Raw genomic sequence first — 24,123 nt, 5'->3', positions numbered from 1 at the left:
GGCCTTTTAAAACTATGCAGGATAGATGTTTTTTAGTCGCTGTTTTTGTTGTTGGCCAACTCACATTTGATACAAGGACTATTCTATGAAACTACAGAAAGCTAAACAGCATAAATAACTTATTATTGTAGGTGTATAGGATAGGATAGGATAGGATAGGCTACGGTATATCAATGGTTCTCAACTGGTGGATTGCAGCTCAAAATGGCTTGCAGGTCTGTTCAGATAGGATTATGACAGAATCAGTGGTAAATGCACAAAATAAAATGCAGCTAACCATATATTGGCTACATCACTCTACTCTCTCCTCCACACCAATAGCTGGTGTGTGGTGGACGTTCTGGAGCACTATGGCTGCCGTTGCATCATCCCTATGCTATGTAAAGTGCTTTGAGTGCCTAGAAAAGCGCTATATAAATGTAAGGAATTATGATTATTATTATTATTAATCGTACACTGTTATGATAGCAAAAAATGAATAAATAGACTTATCAACTTTCAAAAGGGAGGGGGAATATTTTTTCCCCATATCTTTTGTTGTTGATGTGAAAGGTTGTCAATTCAGACAATATTAGGGTAATGTCAGCATGGATGAGTCACAAGATATTTCTCACAATCATCAAAAGATGGTCGGCACTTGCTGTCCAGTGTAAAATGTGGGTCCTGAAGCAAAACCAGTTGAGAACCACTGGCCTTTCCAAAGTCAAGTCTTTTCAAAATGTATTTATAATAGAATTTAATGTGATTAAATTAAGAGTAATGGGCATGACCAGAACCATCACTCACTCTTTGCTTTGACCATGCATTCGTACCTGATGCCGCAGGGGGAAAAACACTCTTTGGCTTTTCATTCACAACATACACAGGCGCCAACTTGTCTGTAGCAACCATGGGGCACTGTACCACCTCCTCAGTCCTGAGCCAGGACAAACACAGCCCCAGAGTGCCCAAGCAGTCCTAAGATTTTGAACTAAATAAAGTTACTGTGCTCAACACAGAACCCATCATGCCCTGATCAACCAAAAACATTTTTTAGTCCCATAGTCCCACCAAAATATTATCAACCAAGATAAAAATTTATTTAAAAAAAAAAAACAACACATATTTATCATGTAATAACTATAAGAAAAATATGTCAAACATATCTGAAGTAAAACATTTGGTAAAGTAGTGAGATCTGTAACTAATTATAGAGAGGCTGAGGTTTACACAAGGAGGGTTTGCTTAATGCATGAAGCTTAACAAAAACAGCCCTATTTGTATATTAAATTTTTGGCAGTTCCAGTTTAGAAACATTTACACACATAGTAACCAACTCATCAATTAAGACTAGGGGCAATCAATTCCAAGAAAATCTTTATGGATTTGCCAGGATGAAAACATGCTTGGAATAGTAAATGCTACCATACAACACTTACTAATACCTGCAGAATATCTTATGTATCCTGTGCACAGTATGCTTATTTTCTCAATGCACAGAATACATGGATGACATACTACATTTACCAAAATGTGCAATATAAAAGAACAGCACAGGAAACTGTATTCCACTATGTAATGCATTCAACTTGATTCCATTTCCAGTGTGACCAATGAACCTCTAATAATGTTGGCCATGAGTTTTAACATAAACATTATATGTGTATACATGATTTTACTGTGATAAAATCTCTTACAATGTTGGATGTTGGGCGCTTATTATCTGCTCTTCTTTATTATTAAAATAATATTTAAAAAATATTATATAAAATATGTGAACCCTTTGGAATTGCTTGCATTTTTGTATACATTTGTATTAAAATCTGGTTTGATCTTTATCTAACTTACTATAAAGTATAACCATAATCTGGTTTAACTAATAACACAAATTACTGTATCGTTCTTTTGTACATATTGAATACATCTTTCAAACATTCACAGAATAGGTTGGGGAAAGTATGTAAACTGCTAGGCTAATGACATCAACAAAAGCTCATTAGAGTCAGTAGTTGGCAAACCTGGCATCCAATTAAAACGAGATTGGAGGTGTGGGTTAGAGCTACCTTGACTTATAAAAAGCACTCAGACATTTTGAGTTTGCTATTCACAAGAAGCATCTGCTGATGTGGACCATGCCTTGCAAAAAAGGCATGAGATGATTTAGTACTGTGACTACTCTCCCTAGAAGTGTCTGTCAATCCAAGATGACTCAAAAGATACACCGCAGAATGCTGAATGACATAAAAAGAACATTAGAGTGACAGCTAAAGATTTGAAGGAATAATTGGAACTAGTTAACGTCTCTATTTGTGAGTCTACTATACAGAAAGCATTAAACAGGCATGGTGTCCATGGCAGGACACCATGAAGAAAGCCACCGCTTCAAAAATCCATTTACCAACAAAAACATTGCTGAACACCTGAAGTTTGCCGAAGACCACCTTGACACTCCAACACTACTGGGAAAATGTTTTGTGGACTGATGAAACTAAGGTTGAATTGTTTGGGAAGAACACACAGCACTATGTATGGCATAAAAAGGGCACTGCATCCCAACATTAGCATCATGATTTGGGGCTGCTTTGCTGCATCAGGCCTGGGCCACTTGCCATCATCGAGGGGGAAATGAATTCCCAAGTTTATCAAGATATTCTACAGGATAATGTCAGGGTGGCTGTACACCAGCTGATGCTCAGTAGAAGTTGGGAGATACAGCAGGACAATGACTCTTAACATCTAAATAAATCCACTACAGAATGGCTTCAGAAAAAGAAAATCCACGTTTTGGAGTGGCTCTCAGTCAGAGCCCAGACCTTAACCCAATAGAGATGCTGTGAAATAACCTCAAGAGAGCCGTTCACACCAGACATCCAAAGAATATAACTGAGCTGAGGCAGTTCTGTAAGGAAGAATTGTACAAAATTCCTTCTGAACGTTGTGCAGGTCTAATCCGCAGCTAACGGAAATGCTTCATTGAGGTTATTACTGCCAAAGGAGGATCAACCAGTTATTAAATCTAAGGATTTACATACTTGCTCCACAGCACTGTGAATGGTTAATGGGATGTGTTCAGTAAAGACATGAAAGATTATAATTGTTTGTGTGTTGTTAGCTTAAGCACATTGTGTTTGTCTGTACTTATGACTTTGATGAAGATGAGATCGCAAATTATGACCAATTAATGCAGAAAACCAGCTACAAAGGGTTCACATATGTTTTCTTGCCACTGTATGTTTACAGACTGGCCCCATACACTTCAATTTATTTATTTTTTTAAATAAATGGGGGATGAATTCACAGGTTAGTCAGTGATTTTATCAAATTTAAATCTTGTGTCTACACTTTTGAAACAATGTGTATTTTAATGTTTATGGACTGGCCTCATCACCTACAATGCTTTATTTAAATTACCAGGGGAAGGATTGAAAATGTTTTTGTAGCAATCAATATTATGCCACAAATGCTGTTGAAAGAGTTTACCTTGCTATTATTATTGCTTTAACCCTTTTTTATGACTGTATTTTACAACCAAAAGTTAAGAAATCTTTACACAAAACACCATTCCGATCATAGCCATGTCATCCCTCCATCCAGTTCATTTAGACTGCACATTGCTAAATGAATATGAAATTTATATAGCGCTTTTCTGACACTACACGCAAATTATGAACAGGGGACCCTCCTCAACCACCTCCAGTGTACAGCATCCACCCTGATGATGAGACGGCAGCCATAGTGCACCAAAATGCTCACCACACACCAGCTGTTGAAGAGGAGAGAATAGGGTTGTAGAGCCAATTCATGGATGGGGAATTTTAGGAGGCCATGATTGATAAGGGCCCAATACAGCCAGATTGAAATAACAGCTGGTCAAGTTCTTCTGAACTGGGAAGAACTTTACAACAAGTGCTAATCTGTGGATCTGTTGGATCTGAATTTAAGTTGTCATCATCCCTTGCACGCCCTTTTAAATAAGCAGACTGACACTGAACATACACTACACTTCATAGGCAAAAGAATGCACAGTTGACACCTAAACACCACAGGTGTGATTATTGACAATTACATTTCAACAACCGCCATTAATAGAGTTAACTGGTAAAAACTGTAAATTTTTCACATTGTAATATGAAAGCAGCAATCAAACACGCACACCTGATTTATTTTAGTGAGTCGGTTTTTTCGGACAGTTCATGTACATTAACTAGTTCACACATACATTATTCACTGATTCACTTGAGTGAATTCACAATGAATTGCAAGAAAAGGACTACAACGGTTTTTCGTTTCGTCAGGCTTGTGCACTCACATGTGGTTATTGTAATCCTTATTTAGCAACATACAATTTTTAAAAACACAGCAGCTTAAACATTCACATTCGATGTTTGACTGTTTGTAATTTATGTTGTAGAGGAAAAGTCCAAGTATCTTCATGTATACCACAGACATTATAATACTCATAAAATAAAAAACCCTATTATAAAAACCCATTGGAAATACCTGAGGTACCCACAGCAAATTAACCATCTGGGTCAGCCTACAAATTGATGTCAATGGTGAACAGCTCTATACCGTGACTATAGTTTAACTTCTTTAAGTTGTGTGTATATAGCTTGTACCTTGGGAGTCTACATATCAAAGTAGCTTTCCCAACATTGGTACCTTACTGTTGGAGACTATGCATTCAGACATTGGAGATACATTTACAGTATTTTACTCTAGGCGGTAAAAGATTTGACCATGCATCATCCTCTAGCATCAACCTGTCTGCAAAAGATGGTCTCTGACATCCATATTTAGTCAATGGAATTATTGCTCTGATAGTATCAACAGTGATGGGTGGCCAACAGAAATCTTTTTGTAAATGTTGTGAGTTAGAATTATTTTATCAGGGTAGCCACCAACACGTACCTGTACATTCGCTGAAATGCACTCTTCAGATCTAGCAACATGTATGGACTGGAACAGACAACTGAGGTCTTTGTGTTTAATGCTATCTTCAGCTTTTGGAGATCTGAATCTGTTACGAGTTTGCACGCAGAAGTCTGTATACAAACCTTGGTGTCTCTACACCTACTGTATATGCGTGACATGATTTAGGAAAGTAAGAACCCTGGCCTGGACCAAAATCCTTGGCAAAACATTCATATCATACAATAACAGCCCTAACTCTTAGTTGATAGGAATGTTGATAGAGGAACTCTTCCTACTTGCCTGACACAAGTCACACAAAGTCACTACTCAAAGTCATTTTTATGTTCAAATGTTTTCTCCTATCCCAGTTTAATGTGCAGAGATGACTGTAGGTAAGCCATTTGTTGACTTTAGTTACACCTTAAAGAGTGTAAACAACATGGCTCTGAGGCGCTTCCAATGTTTGTCTTCATAATATTTCATAAAAATTGAATTTAACTTGCTCTGCCCTAAAACACATTCTTTTCAGTGGTTGTCACCAATCGCTCTTATTTTCCATAGTTACGACCTTCCTTTCCAACCACTTGTCATACAGACACCACTTTACATGATCTAATCAATTCTTGATGGATAAAGTCGAGCCCTGCACTACATTAAATTGTTGGACATCCCGTTTTTCAATGAAATACATCACATTACGGAAGGAAAATTGCTTGCGAACGTTGTTTTGTGTTGGCATGTTGGAGAACTTCTTTCCACAGCCTGATCTTATGAAAGCTACGTGACAGTGGCAACATTTTTGCAAATTATGATGTGGTTCTTTAAATGTACCATGACGGTTCCATGGTGAAATGTCCAACATGTGGCACTAAAAGCAAGTTAAATATTCTCCCAAACACATGAGGAACAAAACCAACCTCCTACCTCCCTTCCCTAAACCGATAGTGTAATAAAAAGCAAATGTGAGATGAAAAACGCAATTGCTACAGCAACAACATCAATTTGTGGTGCTTCAATGACACTTTCGACTTAAGCTTCCTTAATTGTTCTACCACGCAAATGTTAAAATGTATCGCCTTCCATGTCACTCACTATGGTAAAATTATTTATATGTCATAAGAAAGCATTGTGTGAAGAACCGGGTGAAAAGTAACTGTTAATGAATAAAAGTCTGTTTTATCGCCTCTAGTGTTCATTTCACCAAGAAAATGCCACCATGTGTACAACTCGGGGCATAAAAATATTTCGAAAAAATGTAGGTATAGTAACGTGATTCTATGAGACCAGGTCAAAAGAATCAAATTCTCTGCTTTAAATTCATCTTAGAAACATGTTGCAGGTACACTTTAGGAAATGCCAATACATGAATCACTCTTCTCAGTAAAAGCAGAACAGTCAGGAAGCTAGGTATCTAGAAAACATTGTACATGCTGCTCAGGAAAAAAAGCACAGTATAACAGAAGACTTCTAGTTTTGAGAGACTAACTTGCTGCCAGGCACCGAGAGCTTTGTACAGTAGAACCTAGAGATGCAAGTCTGGGTCAAGAATAATAAACTTTATAGCTTTATAAATACAATTATATCTTCATGTCTGGATCGTGTAAATGTCAGTAGTGGAGCAACACTGGTATCAAACATAAATAACAAATTGTCAGATTGTCAAAGAATGGATGAAAAGGGATAGTTCACCCAGAATTGTCATTATTTCCTCGCCCTCATGTTCCATAACCAATATGACGTTCTTCTTCCATAGAATACAAAAGGAGATGTTACACAGAATAGCCTCAGTCTTGTATGGAAAAAAGATGCAATAAAAGTGAATGGCCCAACATCCTGCCCAACATCTCCTTTTGTGTTCCATGGAAGGAAAAGCAGGTCATACAGGTTTGGAACAACATGTGGGAAAAATTTCCATTTTTGAGTGAACTGTTCCTTTAACTTATCAAGGATTCACTTCGACACTGTGTCAGTAACTGACGCTAAATGAGCAGAAGTGACAATATCTGAAACCCTATAAAGTCATGTAAATTTGCGCTTGATGCTCCGCACCCTATGTATGCAGCATCACAGGCATTTAAACTGCCTAAAGAGCACAGCATCATTTCGTCCGAATATTTCTCTTCAGGGTAACAATTACATCTCTTGTTCTCTGGAACCTGACTCATTGCTTCATCATTTGGATTTGCAAACTTCAACGGCTAGTGGATTATTTTCTTTTTGTGTGAGCTCCGACAAACAGCAGATACTTTCAACACTTCCGTTTCACTGTATTGATTGCATTCTGTTTCTTTTTCAGTGAAAAGAATCTAAAAGAGATTTTTCATGAGGGAGGTGTGCAAGGGTGGGATATATACAGCGATGAGATTGAGCAGCTCCTAATCTCATCCGTATCCAGCAGTTTCTCTCATTCAGTACGATCACTGTTTATTGCCTGGGCTGAGCCCTCTCTGACACAGCGCTCGCTGAGATTGATTATGTTCTTTGCGAGAGCATGACATTCAAAATGCTTTGCTTTCGGCTTGCTTTCTGGAAAGCTGACACTGTTCCCCTCTCCCCCCTATATCTAGCAAGGATGAGATACAGAGCAAGGAGAGTTTGAGGATGATTTGTGGCTCGCTTAGGCGTGCTGCTATCAATTATGTTGGTGGGGTGATGATGTCAATGATGTTTTGTTGCTGGGCTTTCTTTAAGTAAACCATGTATGCGCGTTCAGGTGATGCGCTTAACTTAATTTCTGCCAGCAGCCAGAAAACAGGACAAAGTTGATTCTGAGACGGAGTTGTTTGAACTTTCTCGCTTGAGCCTCTAAAAAAAAAAAATATGACTTGACATTCCCCATTTATTTAGTAAGGGTTCATGTCTCTGGTGCTGCTGCCTTAGCTGTTCTTGTTAAATGCGCCGCACCACAAGTTGACTCTCTGGCCACCAAGGTCTCAGCCAAGGAAATTAGCAGGTCTATGGCCGGCCAGGTGTCCATGGAGTGTCACCCCTGACTAAATTGGTCAGGAATTCTCTTCTCGATCTCCTTGCCGTTCCATTCCAAGAACATATTCACAATTTGTTCACTGTTTCTATTGCTTATGGCCCCGTGCCAGATGTTTGTCAAGTTCCAATAGGTCTGTGGCGGCCCAGCCGTCCTTGGGTATGATGGTTGCTATGGCAGCCATAACCCTTTTGGGCTTGTTTCATATAAGGCCACTCCAATGTTGGGTCAACTTGAGAGTCCCTCATCCTATGTGGTGACATTGTCGCTTAGGTATCCTATTGATGTGCCAATTTTTAGCCGCATTAGCTATGTAGAGAACGGCCACCTTCTATCTGTAGGAGCGGTCACAACAGACACGTCCAAGCTCTGTCCTTCTGGCTCTGAGAGCTTTTCAGACAGAGGTGCAGGCCTTTCAAGTTCTGATCTGCATGGACAACACTGCAGTTTTTGCCGCACATAAATAGCTCCAACTTGGATGCTATAGATCACAAATCGCTAGCGAAGTGCAATATACATTCCCTCCTGTCAACTTGCTGCACTCTGCAAGGTTTGGGAAGACAAGGAATCAGTGCTGTCAGTTGTGCTGAAGTGGCATAACAGCCCTTGTTTCCCGAAGCTGGTAGAGTTGTTGGATACTCCGTCGTGGGAAATTTATTTGAGGAGGGATCTGCTATCGCAAGTTCAAGGCACAATCTGGCATCCTCAGCCGTAGCTGTGGAGCTTTCATATTAGTCTCCTGAACGGGGCTCATCTGACACACTAAGGTTGTCGCAGCCTGTGTTCGACACCACACTGCAGGCCAGGGCACCTTCAACAAGGCAGCTGTATGCCTTTAAATTGGCCACTTTTACCTGGCTGGTGTTCCTACCGTTGTAAGGACCCAGCACATTGACCTGTGAAAGAGCACTTGCTGCTTTTTGAAAGATCACTTGGAAGCAAGTCTTACTCCATCCACATTTTAAGGGTATGTCACTGCCAGTGCGATCGGCCATTACCCCCTTGGGTGGTTTGTCCGTGGGCAAAAACCCCGCTATCATTCCGGTCTGGGACTTAAGCCCTGTACAAACACGCAGTGACTTTATTGCTTGATGTCGCTTGTGGGCATTTCTATTGCTAATGTTTTTGGTGGACTGGCAAAATCTCTTGAAAATCTGAACAAAAATGGACTTATTGCCAGTAAAACTAAAACATTTTAGAATTTTCATAATACGGTGAATAAAACGGTGAACAGAATGAAACATTGAAAGACACTTTCTTGCAATGAGCTTGCTGGCGTGAAAGGACACCATGTATAATGACTATAGCTTGTGGTCACTTGTTTTGTTTAATTTGAGTAAACACAAACAAAAGTATTTTTAAACTTATACAGTAGCATAGTTATACATACAAATCAACTTTTATATAACTCGAAGGAAAATTCAGAACACACTAAGTGAAGCAGAACGTCTTATTAATTGAATTGTTCAACATTATCAAACCTAAAACATACAAAATGCTTGGTCAGTTGCATTGCAGTTACATGCATTTGATGGCATATAAAAATTATTGAAATTAATGTGAAATAATGAGAAATGAATATGACTTATACGAAACTTTATCAACTACATGTGCAGAAAACTGAACATTACTGAAAAACTGCAAATATGTGAGAAAATGACCAGTATCTCGTCATGCTGCAAAGTTGTTTGTTGTAATATAGCCCAGTTTAGCTCAGTAATACAGTGTACAGAGAGCTGTAGTTATATAGCAAAGCTATATATACACACAAATAATAAAAAAGAAAAAAATCATCAATAAAATGTTTGACAACACTTGACAAATGTTGGCCATTCAATCCAAAATGACTATATAATTGTGCTTTTACTGCCCACTTGTGGATCAAATGGTGAGGAAACTCTTTACTTTTCTGTTGGCTTTAAAGCTGAGAACATCTTGGAGCACATATCTCTCTCTTTGTCCAAATAGTCTTTATAGCAGCTGTAAAGGATTGGCAGATTTGTTTAGTTTACCACCTTTTAACATTCACATATAAAAGACTTTACACTTCACAAACTTACAGAGCAAGCGTTTTCAGCAAGGTATTGATGTCGGGATCAAATGGCTTTTTTGATTGAGCAAGTATGAGGTAATCTTGTGCCTTCTCATAGTCTTTCATCTCCAAACAGGCCTAATAAAAAAATGAAAGGAAATTGATTGAAAGGAAATAAATCAGTATATTTAGTCAAATCTCATGAAAAGTGTCTAGATCAAAGAAATGTCCTGCTCATATTTGACCTCAAAATAAATAGAAAAAGATAAGATATTATATTTTGCATAAAGAAAATCAAGCCGATTTAAGACTTTTTGCATTATGGCATTATTTTAATAATGCCACAGTTAAGTATATTTAACCCTCAGTACCCCACATTAACACAGAAAAAATATATATAAATTCAAAAAATTTGTAAAGTAAATCCTTTTACCTTTTTAAAACATTTTGTTCAGATAATCAATAAAGGACATATAACGGCTCCAACCTGGCCACAGCGGAAGAGTGCTTTGGTGTTGTGAGGGCTTATGTCCAGGGCTTTCTGACCATAGCAAAGGGCTTTCTGAGGTTTCTCCATTCTGTGGTATGTGAGTGAGAGGTTGAGCAGGAATGGTAACTTAACCTCCTCAAGATGCTTCTTCTCTTTTTCGTCCACTGGCACACGATTCTGCAAAAGTGTCACGGCCTGTACCATGGACCAATGTGATGTTATAAGGGAAAAATCAAAGGTCAGTTTTCCACACACAGATTTAGAAGGTCCCTTATTTTATTACTTTACTCATGGTGACTATCACAAGAGAATACTTGCTAGCCCACATCGTTAGCCCAATTAACATATGTGTATAGGAAACCAGCTTTAACATTTAAACACTTTACGTTTATGATAAAGAATTTCTCTAAGTAGCACAAAAGAAGAAATTATGCAGAATGTCCAAGCTGTTCTTTTCCATTCAATGAAATTGACTGGTGCTGGCGAGTTCTAAAAATGCCAAAAAAGCACCATAAAAGTATAATTTAAGTAGATAAAACTGTTGTTTTCCCCCTTGCTCAGTCCCGTTAAGCATGTCGAGGCTGTTTACTGTTAGAACATTTTACTGTGAACTAGAAAATTCAAACTAGAATTCTAATGGGGTGCATCAGTTTTAAGGTCTGCGCCGCAATATAGAGGTAAGCCCGGTTGATGCGGGCTCACTCCAAGGACACAGTAGATTAGAGCAGAGTAGATCATTGACGAGAGTTGTTCTGTGATGGCTCACAATACATGCGCAAAAATCAGGCATCAATCGCACCGCGAAAATATCGCATTGCAGATGAGAAGCATTTTTAGAGCATATAAATTTGCCTCGGTGGCCCGAAATTTAGCTTGGGTGACCACTGATACAATTTCAATGTAGCGAAAACTATGCCATTGTTCTTTCCCTGTTGTCCATGATCCTATCCGAACAGACCTGTGCGAGACATTGCAATAGAACAAGGTGTTGTTTTGTTTATATGTATTTGTTGTGCCCAGGGAGCAAAATACACATTGACTTTCTCCATGGTGAGGGGGGTTGGGAGCTGTGTCGGTGGACTGGCTGACATGGACCCTAAGTAACTGATTTTGGAAAGGCAGGAAACAAAACATATTTATAAACATATATTATGATAAATATATTAAAATCATTATAAATTCTAATACATAGGCCTGTATTAAAATATATACACTATTTGTTCAGGTATTTACCATTAGAAGCAACTTGTGAATGAAGATAAAACAATGCCAAGGGAAATGGAAAAATTATGTACAAAAACATTACATACCATTTTGGAGCAAAAATAAATAAATCAAATAAATAATGGAAAGTTGATATGAAAAAAGCCCCCAGCTCCCCAAGAATTCAAGTGGGGTCTCCTGTTGCACTCAAGGGGTCTGAGGCCCCCCTAGAACCCCCCCCCCCACACACACACACACAACACGCGCCATTTTTGCGCCCTCTTGTGGACTTAGGGGACATGGTTGATGTAAAAATCTGTTGATCACTGATGTCTTGTAACTTTTCCTCCCTAACTAAATTAATGTTTTCGAATTTTGGCTCTTCTGACAGCTCTATTGGACATTTTACAAAATATCTCCTACTGTGTTCCACGCAACAAACGAAATAATGGTGAGTAGATGTAAACTAAAACATTTTTTAACAAGTACACATGCACGTGCAAAGCAAAAGCTCAGTTAAAACTCTCAAGACTGAGACGGGAGAATGACGTAATGGATCAGAAAGCACAGAACCTGCTTGTATCTCTCTCGGGCATCTTCATATCTCTTCTTATTGAAGCAGAGATTGCCAAAGCTGCGCTGTGTGTCCACCACATTCAGCAACGTTGAGAGTGGGACAGTGTTCTGCTCTTCCTAAGAAACCATTTTTAAAATAACAATCTCAGATACAACAAACCAACCACACATATTAATGATACACAAAAATTATTCAATATTTTTAATAATTAATAAAAATAGCCAGGTAACATTTTCCCAACAGAGCCCAGATCATTAAATGTGTAAAAATCTAGGAATTGGCCATTTTACAAAGCATTTAATTAAATGAGGAGGCCAAATTCAAAAAATCTTACCAGAGTCAAATCCATGAAATCATCCACTTTTGCGGTGTCCAAGAAATCGAGGACTTGCACCTCATAGAGGATTGTGGCAAATGGAGGTATGTGTGGGGGGCAGCCAAGGTCCCCATAGGCATATTTGGGCTTGAAAAGAAAACGAGAGAACTCGCCTTTCCTCATAGTAAGAAGGCCGAGCTCTAGGCCATACAAAGTAACATCTATGGGGAAAGAGCTGATTTGAGTGGCATTTAGGACAAAGACAAAATGCAGGAGAATCATGATGATTATGATCATAATAGAAATATCCACCTTACCTCGACCAAGCTTCATCATTCGTGGATATTTTAAGTGGCTGGTTGTCTCGAATGGTGCGTCAGAATACTCAAGAAAACCAGAAAAATTAACTGTGGATGAAATTAAACTTACTCTTGTTGTAAATGTTAAATATATACAGATACTACATTGTAGAAATTGAACTAAAACTTTAAGGGAGAATCCCACAATAAGGTGTCTAGGTCTCATTTGACCCCTAAATTAAAAAAAACAAAAACATTGCAAATGATATTATGAATAAATAAAATGTAGTCTATTTTTGGAACATTAAGATTTTGAACATTGCATTGTTCTGTATTATTTTCAGGTCCAAGAAGCCCATTTTCCCATTAAATTATCATTACAGAAATGTGTCAATGTTTTTTGGGTTTTTTTCGTAATTCACATTATTTGCAATGGTGATTCTCATAAAATTCTCATTACTGAAATACAATGATTTAAAAAAACGTACTAAGCATTAATCCAATTTTTCAATCTAAACAATATAATTATTTTGATTTGAATATGGGCATGTTCTTAACCAGGTCTGTGAAATTTACCCAAAAAGAACCTGTGACATAAAGGTATATGTGCTAATCATTAATCTCTAAACTTGACTATCATACGCAAGATGCTAAAACTGTGACTGACAGCTACATTAAAACCACATTCAGCCTTGTCATTTACTTGATACTGAAGCATGCAAGGGTATGGGTGGACCTTCCCCTGCATGGATCACCTCTTTGAGAACTCCTCCATCCCCTAATATGTCTTGCATTTGCCAAGCAAGACGCTGGAAAGGAGTCTAAAACATAAACATTTATTAGATCATGTTTTAGCTTATCTAATTTAAATAAAACTGTTTTTATAATTGATATAACAGTTAATATTTATAAATACATATGATGGCATATTTAGCCGTTATTACTCAACATGAAACTCCACTAATCACCAAGTTAAAATTATCTCATTTAATTGCCCTCATGCCATCCCAGATGTGTATGACTCACTTTCTTCTGCTGAACACAATTTAGAATATTTCAGCTCTATTGGTCCATACAATGCAAGTGAATGGAGACCAGAAATTTGAAGCTCCAAAATGTACATAAAGGCAGCATAAAAGTAATCTATAAGACTCCAGTGTGTTAAATCCATGTCTTCAGAAACTATATGATAGGTGTGGGTGAGAAACAGATACAAAAAATGTTTTACCCTACTTTACATTCTTCTTCTTTTGTTTTTGGTGATTTGCATTCTTCTTGCATAATCGCCACCTACTGGGCAGAAAGGAAAATTTATAGTAAAAAAGGTCTTAAATATTGATCTGTTTCTCACCCACACCTATATAGCTTCTGAAGACATGGATTAAACCACTGGAGACTTGTGGATTAATTTTATACTGCTTTTGTGGCTTTCAATTTTTAATCACATTCACTTGCATTGTAAGAACCAGCAGAGCTGAATTATTCTTCTGAAAATCTTTGTTTGCGTTCATGAGAAGAAAGTCAGAGAGAATTTTCATTTTCGGCTTAACTACCACTTTAATTTGCTGTCAAATGAGTAAACTCAGGAGGTCCCATTGAGACTCTTAGCAAATAATGACTGTTGTGGTACCATACGACAGTAATGGTAACAGATGGTAATACAACGGTACTTTGAAATGGTATGGAGAATCATATTCATGTCCCATGGTATTTATATGGCACTTCAAAGAATATCATAGTACTGCCATGTCCGAAACACATGGAAAAACACATTGCCATGGTATTTGTGGATGCACTGAAACACTAATATTGTTAGACATCACGTTTACATGCCAGGCGACCAAATTGGCAGTTACAAAGCTATTGTTTTAACTCTAAAGTCAGCCAGTAAAGCTTTCGAGCAGGTGTGCTGTAGAGAAAATTACGCTTACTGAAATAGCATTAAAAGCACATGTAAAGAGAAGTAGTTTGCTCGTGCGCCTTGTACATTTATAATCATTCACCATCAACAACAAACCTGCTTTGCACCTTTACCTCAATTCCGAACAAATGGCGCTCCTCTGGGGCTAAAAACTGTAATATTCTCGAGGTGCTGCCGTTTGTCGACATTGTGTGTGTTTTACAAAAACAGAAACTTTCTGAAATGGGAAATCTGCTGTTGATTTGTCATTTGTTAGTGACCGCGAAACCGACGCCAACTAGCGGCCATAAAGTTAAAATATATCTGTCCAAAGTAAGCAATAAACCACGAGAGTCTCATTTTGTCTGAGTTTACCAAGGTTTAGATGTGTTTTTAGGTCACAGGAATGCATATACCGGCTATTTTACAAATGTTGCGTTTATTAGGAATAGGGAAACGATGCTTTCTGAACTTTGAATCAACTGAATCATTTGATACGCAAAACGATTCACTTATTCGAAGAGCTCGAAACACCGCGCGCTGAGGACATCTGCTGGTAAAGTCATGTAAATGCAATAGAAAAACTACACAAAACATGGACGACTTTTCCGAAATGCATGAACAAAAAGTCAATTTAATAACATGTTTCAAAAGTCTACCATTCATATTTTACATTACTTCTGAAAAACATGAATAAAAGCACATTATACGATGTTAACTTTTTTACAGAACTATGCTTTTATCACAAAATATATAAAAGTGATATTTTACCCAAAAATGAAAATCCTCTCATTATTTTCTCATCCTCATGTGATCCCAAATGTGTATGACTTTCTTTCTTCTGCTGAACACAAATGAAGATTTTTAGAAGAATATTTCAGCTCTGTAGGTCCAATGCAAGTGAATACTGGTTAGAACTTTGAAGCTCCAAAAAGCACATAAAGGCAGAAAAAAGTAATCCATAAGACTCCATTGGTTAACTTTATGTCTTCAGAAGCGATATAATAGGTGTGGGTGAGAAAAAATGTGTGTGTGTGTGTGTGTGTGTGTGTATGTGTGTGTGTGTGCGGGGGTCAATTGTTTGATTCTTGAATCCTATCTAGAGTCCTAAAAACCTAGGGAATGTGTTATTGTTTTTGTGTATACTGCGTGTAACAAGTTTTCATCAAAAACCAACACTGACTCTGTGTACAAGAAGGGGATGAGCAGACACTATTTTCTGCGGAAGCTCAGTTGTTTGCACTAAGATGCTGGAGATCTTCTACCAGCCTGTGGTTGTGAGTGCCATCTACTGGGCTGTGGTATGCTGGGGTGCAGCATCAGTGCCAGAGATGCCAGCAGGATTAATAAACTCATTAGCAAGGCCGGAACTATCACTGGTCAAAATATGGAGACGTTTGAGTCAGTGAGGAGCAGTCGCTGAACAAACTGCTCTTCATCATGGACAATCCATCTCACCCTCTCCATGACACAACGTGTGCTCATTCAGCTCCGCTGTCATAAAGAACGTTTTAGGAAATCATAAGTTATTATTCATCATAGCACTGTACAACAGCTCACCTCTGTGTGACAGGTGAACAGCACATAAAGGCAGGCACTACCATCTGCACATACTGCTTTTATCATACATATATTGTTTTTATTACTATTATTGGTTTTGATGTGTATATTGCACATATCTATATTCAATATTCAGTGTTTGTTATGTGGATCTGCAATTCTGATTTTAATATTATTGTGATTCTTAAACTATAAATTTAGATATTTGTTTTGCATAGGATGATGATGCATCATCAACCAGGGCCTCAAGGGGGTCTGTAAAAATCTCAGACAAAACAAGTGCACATATATTCTTTTATTTTTTTAAGTAAAAAGGTTAAATCATGAATACTTTATTGTATTGAGATTTTTAACAGTAATAAATACAAATAATCTATAAATAGTTCCTTCCTTTGCAACACATACTTTTGATTAGATCAGATTAGATTAGATTAGATTAGATTAGATTAGATTAGATTAGATTAGATTAGATTAGATTTGAATAGATTATATATTTCTAGAGAGTTTCTCCACTCACTGTCACAGTTATCTTGCACAGTGGGGGTTGTAAAGCAATATTCTCTGTAAAGCTGCTTTGGAACAATATTCATAGTGAAAATTGTTATAAAAATAAATTTGAATTGAATTAAAATCATTTCTCTACAGGTTTTCGGAAGAGGATTAGGGCCAAGCAATAAAAAAAAATAAAAAAATAAAGCCATCTCGAGATTAAAGTCCTTAAATTTCGAGAAAAAAGTCGAAATACAATCTTGAGAATAAACTCATTAAATATCGAGAATAAAGTCGTTGTGTTTCGAGAAAAACTCGTCAAGATTGTATTTCGACTTTTTTCTCGAAATTTAACGAGTTTTATCTCGCATTATAATGACTTTAATCTCGAGATGGTTTTATTTTTTTATTATTGCTTGGCCCTAATCCTCTTCCGTAAATATTGCTCTAATAGGCTATTAGGCAAAAAAAATATGTGCTAATAAAAAGTAAATATTTTACAGATATTTAAAAAAGGTTATATTTTACTACTTTCTGTTTATCTTTAGTGCAATAACAATATAAAATATATAATATACAATAATAACAATATACAAATATGTAATAATTAATTTTTAAAACAGAATATTGTGTTTATAATATCACGTAACTAACCATTTTTCTCACACATTATAAATTGGATGTTATACATTAAAACGAACAGCTGGCTTTATATTTTAGGAAAGGAGTCCTTCGCAAGGGATCGTCATATTTTGCCAAAAAGTTAAAAAAAATAATAATTCTATATATATATATATATATATATATATATATATATATATATATATATATATATATATATATATATATATATATATATATATATATTTTTTTTTTTTTATTTATTTTTTTTATTATTTATTTATTTTTATTTTTTTAATTTTTTTTTTATTATTATTTTATCTGATACATCATCACGGGACATAAATAGAAACGTATAATAAATAATTAAGTTGGCATTTCACAAAATGTAAAATGATTAAAAGTAAGGGAGTAAAACCCTCTGCCTGGGGCAAGATCCCCCTTGTTGAGGTGCGATTAGCCTAATCAAGACATTAATAGTGATCGATAACAGATGTTTATATACATGCAGGAAGATGTTAATGAAAAGCACTTCCTTCTTCACACTTCACAAAGGAGGCGCTGCTCAAGTGAGGAGTGTCTTGTGCTGTATTTAAAGCTATTTGGACTTTGCTCTCACTTGATCTGTTTTCTCTTTCTGCATCATCATCGCAGTCAAGAAAGCAACAAACACGATCTTCAACGCGGTAGTGCTGCATAATGGTGAGCTTGTTTGTCACTGTTTCACTGTAGAATAAGATATTAGGTTAAACACTTTGAAGGTATGTATGCTTGCCAAATTTTTTGCGAACTGTATGCACGTTTTACCTGTTGGCAATCCTTGGCATGAGTGTTTTCGTTTTTGTTCATGTGGGTCAAACAGTAGCTTATCACAATACAATCGAGGCGTGATTTTAAAATGATCAGGTGGCAGGAAAGATTATTTTATGTTATATTTTGACATTTTAAAGACAAAATGTAACATTTAACTACACTGAAAAATTGACTAGTAAGATTTTGTTTTAATCCTGTAATAAAAAAATGTAATCTGATGTACTTAAAAAAACATAGTGCATTTTGCACAAATCACGATGAAGGTAACCATCAACAGATAATTATTTTTATCATGACCAGTTACTTTTGAGTAGAAAATTTACTTTAAAATTACAAAGCAAGAAAATACTAAACAAAACATCAAATCAACAATAAAAACAGTGTAAATACACTTGCAAACAGTGAAACCATGCAAGCTCATTAATTATTCAACTGGGAACACCAGCTTCGAAAAGTTAAGTCAAATGTACTCAAATTAGCGAATAAATCTGACAAGGTTTAATACTTTAGGATTGATTGGCGCATGATGATGCATTTTAAAGATAACAAACAATCATAAATAATATTTACTGTAAACATTATTTATGATTGTTCGTAATCATTCTTTATCAGTTATAAGCTAGAGCATACTTGAATTGAGTACAAATGTAGAATTTACTTAATATTTTCATGTTTGCACTTAAACTAACATATTCAGTGTAGAAAGTATTTTTCTGCTATTTTACTTCACCACCACCACCACCAAAAAATACAAATAAAAATCAGTGTAAATACATACAGTACATGGAAATACAATGGTCCAAATGTATTTAGACACTGTTGCCAAGGGGCATTTATTTTTAAGAAATATAGCACAAGCACAATTTTCAAGCAAAAATAAATTTGGCAAATTAGAAAAACTATAGATAAACTGATAGAAATTAAAATTATAATTTTTTTTTTTTTTTACTTGGTGGAACATTTCCACAGTTACTGTGATAAAATACACCTGTTACATTAAGACAATACATCATAGTCTGAACACATTTTGAGGCCCCTGCATGTCATTTAATGTACAATTGTAGGCCTCGCTAATTCGTTTTGTACGTTTTTATTTCGCAACATTATTCTGTTATAAATAAATTATGCATACTCGTTTTCAACAGAAATGTCCTATGTATTTAAAGCACCAGAAATGCACAGCAATGTCATGCACCATGTTGCACACACTGGTTATCGGCAAGCACGTGGCCTTAAATTCTCTCATTACTTGTATCTGTTTTAGGATAGCAAAATTAAAAGTGCTCAGAGGGAGGCAGAGGATGTGAAAGTCATTATGCTGGATCATGCAAATAAAGCAGAAGAACGTGAAGGAAAACTCAAGGATCAGAGAGCTGAGCAACTTCAGTCCACTGTGAGTAATGTTCATCTGTGTCCCCTGAAATAGAGTCTGATATTGGCATGTAACTTGCAATATGATGCATGTCATAATCTAGATTGAATACATCCCGATTCATCACAATTAAATCTGCATGTCCTCTGATTTACTTGTACATTGCATTTATGCAGACACTTTTATCCAAACTGCATTCAGTGTATACATTTTATCAGTATGTGTGCTCCCTGGAAATTGAACCCATGCAGGAACTCTAAGCCTAAGTGCATCTCTAAACAATTGGACAGTCTATTTGTGTTCATTCAAGTGGCAGTCATAATATTCCTGGTATAATTGTTATGTACAGTATAAACCTACAACATATAAACATCAACATTAGTGTTTTGAATATTCTATGAAACTCTATATTTGCAGTTCTCTGCCCTGAATTGCCATATCAACAAAACTCTATTGTGGAATGACATTTGCACACACTCTCAAACAATCTGCGTCTTTGTGTTTAAGGAGACAATCAATAATTCTCATCCAGTTCTATTTAACATTGTTTTTCAGAGTAAAACTGCAAAGCTAAAAAATGCAACAAAGCTGAAAGTGAACCAGAAAATGCAGTACATGCGGGATAATAAAGGACATTTAAGCATCTTAATAGTCTCAGCTGCTATTATAATTGCTGTGGTGATTGCCATGCTCGTCACCAAAGACAAATATGATCACAGGCTCTCAGAAGTAGAAAGTGTCTTTGAAGAGCCATAGCATCAACTTGGACTGGAACAAGAAGAGGACAAATCCCCACTACTACACCAGAACTGTCAGTTTGTTCAGGGGAGTATGACTGACTTTACCAACACTTGGAACCTCTTTTGTCTCAACAAAACCAATATTACTGTGGAGAAGTCTTTTCTTGTTTTTGTAGACTGTTTAGGACCCACTTTACTGTATATTAGGTGTCTTTAACTATGTACTTAAGCATTTGATACAAGGTACTTATTATGTACATACATGTTGTTGCAGTGCACTTACATTTAAAGTACCTGCATTAAATTACCCTACCTCTAAACCTACCCATACAACCTTACACAATAAGTACATTGTATTGTATGTATTTTACTGTTAGTACATAGTAGTTAAAACACATAATATAAAGTTTGACCATAGTTTTTATGGGTTAGATGTTTCTGGGTTGGGGGCAACATGTTTAGCTGACATTTATTGATTATGTTTTATGATATATCTAAGCTAAGATGAGAGAAAATTAATTATTAGAAAGAATTTTCAGTAACTTTTTTGTCAAACTACATAGACTGCGTTCCAAACGGGATAAATCACCCTAAGAAGGGCACTTTGAAGGGAGAACAATCGTGATAGTCATGCTTTAAGATCGCTTCAAACTGAATTTCCAATAAAAATGACTTGAAGTGTGAGTTCTGAATTACCCTTATTTCTGTGCCCCACACCTGTCAGCCTTTCAAAGCTCTCGCAGTGGATGGTAAAGTCTTTTGATGGGAATAGGGAATATCACTTCTGATGGAATACACACTTAGATTGTTTAGTGTCATTTGATATGTTTAAAGGTGCACTAAGTAATTTTTTGAGGAATGTCGAAGTGGCTAACATGGGCTTACACTGACACCTAGTGGTCTGGATGCTGCATCATTCAAACACAGTGGTTTTCAGTTTCAGATGCCATTTAAGAAATTCACTAAACCCAATAAACCAGGATTCATTTGATCCATGAATGAAAGTGTACGATTACAGGGCAGTTATTGAGATTAAGCGAGTGGTATTCAGCTGGTCATGTGATGCTAATATGGCTGCCCCCATGAGGCGCCCCTGCCCCATGTAGAATAAAAGAGCTCTTATAAGGCTACTGATATGACCAAACTCTTCATCTCACATGAGTGGTCACAATTTCACACATGTTTTAAAAGTACTATTAATTTCTTTTCAAGTAAAACTTTTTAAATGAGGGGAAAAAATGACTGCGTGCACCTTTAAAATACTTAAAAATGCACAATCATGCACATTCATGGTTAACTCAAGGAGTTTTAAGATTGTTTGCATTATAATTGCATTCAAGATTGCAGGGAAGGTTGTTCACCAAAACTCATTTGGTGTGCTGTAACTTTGTCATATAAACATGACTTTACCGAAAAGGCTACCACGAAAGACTTGATCTCCATGTAAATAGTGCTGATAGTTTGGTATGTAAACAAAAGAAGAAGAAAAGCAAGGTCCAGTGCACAACATCCCTTTTTCTGTGCATTGTGCTAACATCGGTGTAACATACAAGATTAATATAATAGTTTATATCATTTTATAATATAATAGTTTATAATATTTTGATAATTTCAGTTATAAATATATATATATATATATATATATATATATATATATATATATATATATATATATATATATATATATATATATATATATAATAATAAAAAGTTTATATACTAAAATCATAATTCTATATTTTTGACTTGTAAACCCATCAAAGTTGTTATTACCTTTCATGAAGTCATGCCCCAAGGGCTGGTTGGTTCTCATGTTTGGTTCAAATGTGCTATATAAATTGGGAAGGAAGTGAAAATCATCAGTTGTGTTGCAACCTTGTGGTTTATACTTTGAAATGTCCTTAAGCATCTATCCCTAATCACAATTTTCTCAGTCAAATGCAATAAAGCAATCAGTATATTTCCAATAGGAATGTACTGGTCACACCCAACTATATAATAGAGCATTAAAACTACTGCAGAGAAGAGAGTAACCAATCTCTTTGTCATGGATAATCTTTCAGGAGGACTTTTGCTGTAGTCAACTACTGTGTACTGTATTTGTTTGCTCCTCTATATGACCAAATAAATTATTATTGTTTGATGATTTGTGTCTTCTTTTTTTCCATTGCATTATATATTGTTGATATGAAGGCTAATTTGAACATTTAACAGTGTTATTTGTCATGTTCAACTGGCATATTATGTACTGTAAATAAACTTTGATATTGGTCAAAACATTTATATATACACTCACCTAAAGGATTATTAGGAACACCATACTAATACTGTGTTTGACCCCCTTTCACCTTCAGAACTGCCTTAATTCTACGTGGCATTGATTCAACAAGGTGCTGAAAGCATTCTTTAGAAATGTTGGCCCATATTGATAGGATAGCATCTTGCAGTTGATGGAGATTTGTGGGATGCACATCCAGGGCACGAAGCTCCCGTTCCACCACATCCCAAAGATGCTCTATTGGGTTGAGAGCTGGTGACTGTGGGGGCCATTTTAGTACAGTGAACTCATTGTCATGTTCAAGAAACCAATTTGAAATGATTCAAGCTTTGTGACATGGTGCATTATCCTGCTGGAAGTAGCCATCAGAGGATGGGTACATGGTGGCCATAAAGGGATGGACATGGTCAGAAACAATGCTCAGGTAGGCCGTGGCATTTAAACGATGCACAATTGGCACTAAGGGGCCTAAAGTGTGCCAAGAAAATATCCCCCACACCATTACACCACCACCACCAGCCTGCACAGTGGTAACAAGGCATGATGGATCCATGTTCTCATTCTGTTTACGCCAAATTCTGACTCTACCATCTGAATGTCTCAACAGAAATCGAGACTCATCAGACCAGGCAACATTTTTCCAGTCTTCAACTGTCCAATTTTGGTGAACTCTTGCAAATTGTAGCCTCTTTTTCCTATTTGTAGTGGAGATGAGTGGTACCCGGTGGGGTCTTCTGCTGTTGTAGCCCATCCGCCTCAAGGTTGTGCGTGTTGTGGCTTCACAAATGCTTTGCTGCATACCTCGGTTGTAACGAGTGGTTATTTCAGGCAAAGTTGCACTTCTATCAGCTTGAATCAGTCGGCCCATTCTCCTCTGACCTCTAGCATCAACAAGGCATTTTCAGCCCACAGGACTGCTGCATACTGGATGTTTTTCCCTTTTCACACCATTCTTTGTAAACCCTAGAAATGGTTGTGCGTGAAAATCCCAGTAACTGAGCAGATTGTGAAATACTCAGACCGGCCCGTCTGGCACCAACAACCATGCCACACTCAAAATTGCTTAAATCACCTTTCTTTCCCATTCTGACATTCAGTTTGGAGTTCAGGAGATTGTCTTGACCAGGACCACACCCCTAAATGCATTGAAGCAACTGCCATGTGATTGGTTGTTTAGATAATTGCATTAATGAGAAATTGAACAGGTGTTCCTAATAATCCTTTAGGTGAGTGTATATATAAATCACATTTCATGGTATCTACACAGAATTGCTCTGAAAATAAATAAGTTAAAGTTGGTCAATAGAAACATTCAAAACTATAGAGTAGGCTAAAAGTCTTCATGAGAAAGCAAAAAAGGAGATAGAGAAGAATAAGAACCTAAAGGGCAAGAAATTACTCATGGGCCTTGTAGCAGTGAAAAGAAAAATACTCTTTGGCAGATACCCAAATTATGTTGCAAAAAATAATTTTCTGCTTAGGGTACTGGGGAATGGGTAAAAGGGTACTGCTTTTCCCTTTTCACATTTTCCCCTAATTCTTATTTCAGATGAACAC

At 36.6% G+C, this 24,123-nt stretch overlaps 1 protein-coding gene and 1 long non-coding RNA gene across 2 annotated transcripts; one reads left to right on the top strand and one right to left on the bottom strand.

Moving 5' to 3' along the window:
• Positions 1-9,331: 9,331 nt before the first annotated feature.
• Positions 9,332-14,906, bottom strand: fkbp6 (FKBP prolyl isomerase 6). Its single transcript, XM_052111962.1, has 8 exons — positions 14,828-14,906; positions 13,497-13,614; positions 12,812-12,901; positions 12,513-12,715; positions 12,175-12,294; positions 10,396-10,593; positions 9,937-10,046; positions 9,332-9,856 (listed from the first exon to the last, which is right to left on the bottom strand). The coding sequence occupies exons 1-8, from the start codon at positions 14,900-14,902 to the stop codon at positions 9,778-9,780; spliced, it is 993 nt and encodes a 330-aa protein (XP_051967922.1). The 5' UTR covers positions 14,903-14,906; the 3' UTR covers positions 9,332-9,777.
• A 3,016-nt stretch (positions 14,907-17,922) lies between these two features.
• On the top strand, positions 17,923-21,835 carry LOC127632097 (uncharacterized). The gene is made up of 3 exons (XR_007969045.1): positions 17,923-18,065; positions 19,441-19,569; positions 20,104-21,835. It is a non-coding gene; the product is annotated as an uncharacterized LOC127632097 (long non-coding RNA).
• The last annotated feature ends 2,288 nt before the right edge of the window (positions 21,836-24,123 follow it).

This window comes from Xyrauchen texanus, chromosome 3, assembly GCF_025860055.1.
Source record: "Xyrauchen texanus isolate HMW12.3.18 chromosome 3, RBS_HiC_50CHRs, whole genome shotgun sequence".
NCBI lineage: Eukaryota > Metazoa > Chordata > Actinopteri > Cypriniformes > Catostomidae > Xyrauchen > Xyrauchen texanus.
Note: the sequence above shows the minus strand (reverse complement) of the source record. Positions and strands in the feature narration are given on the sequence as shown.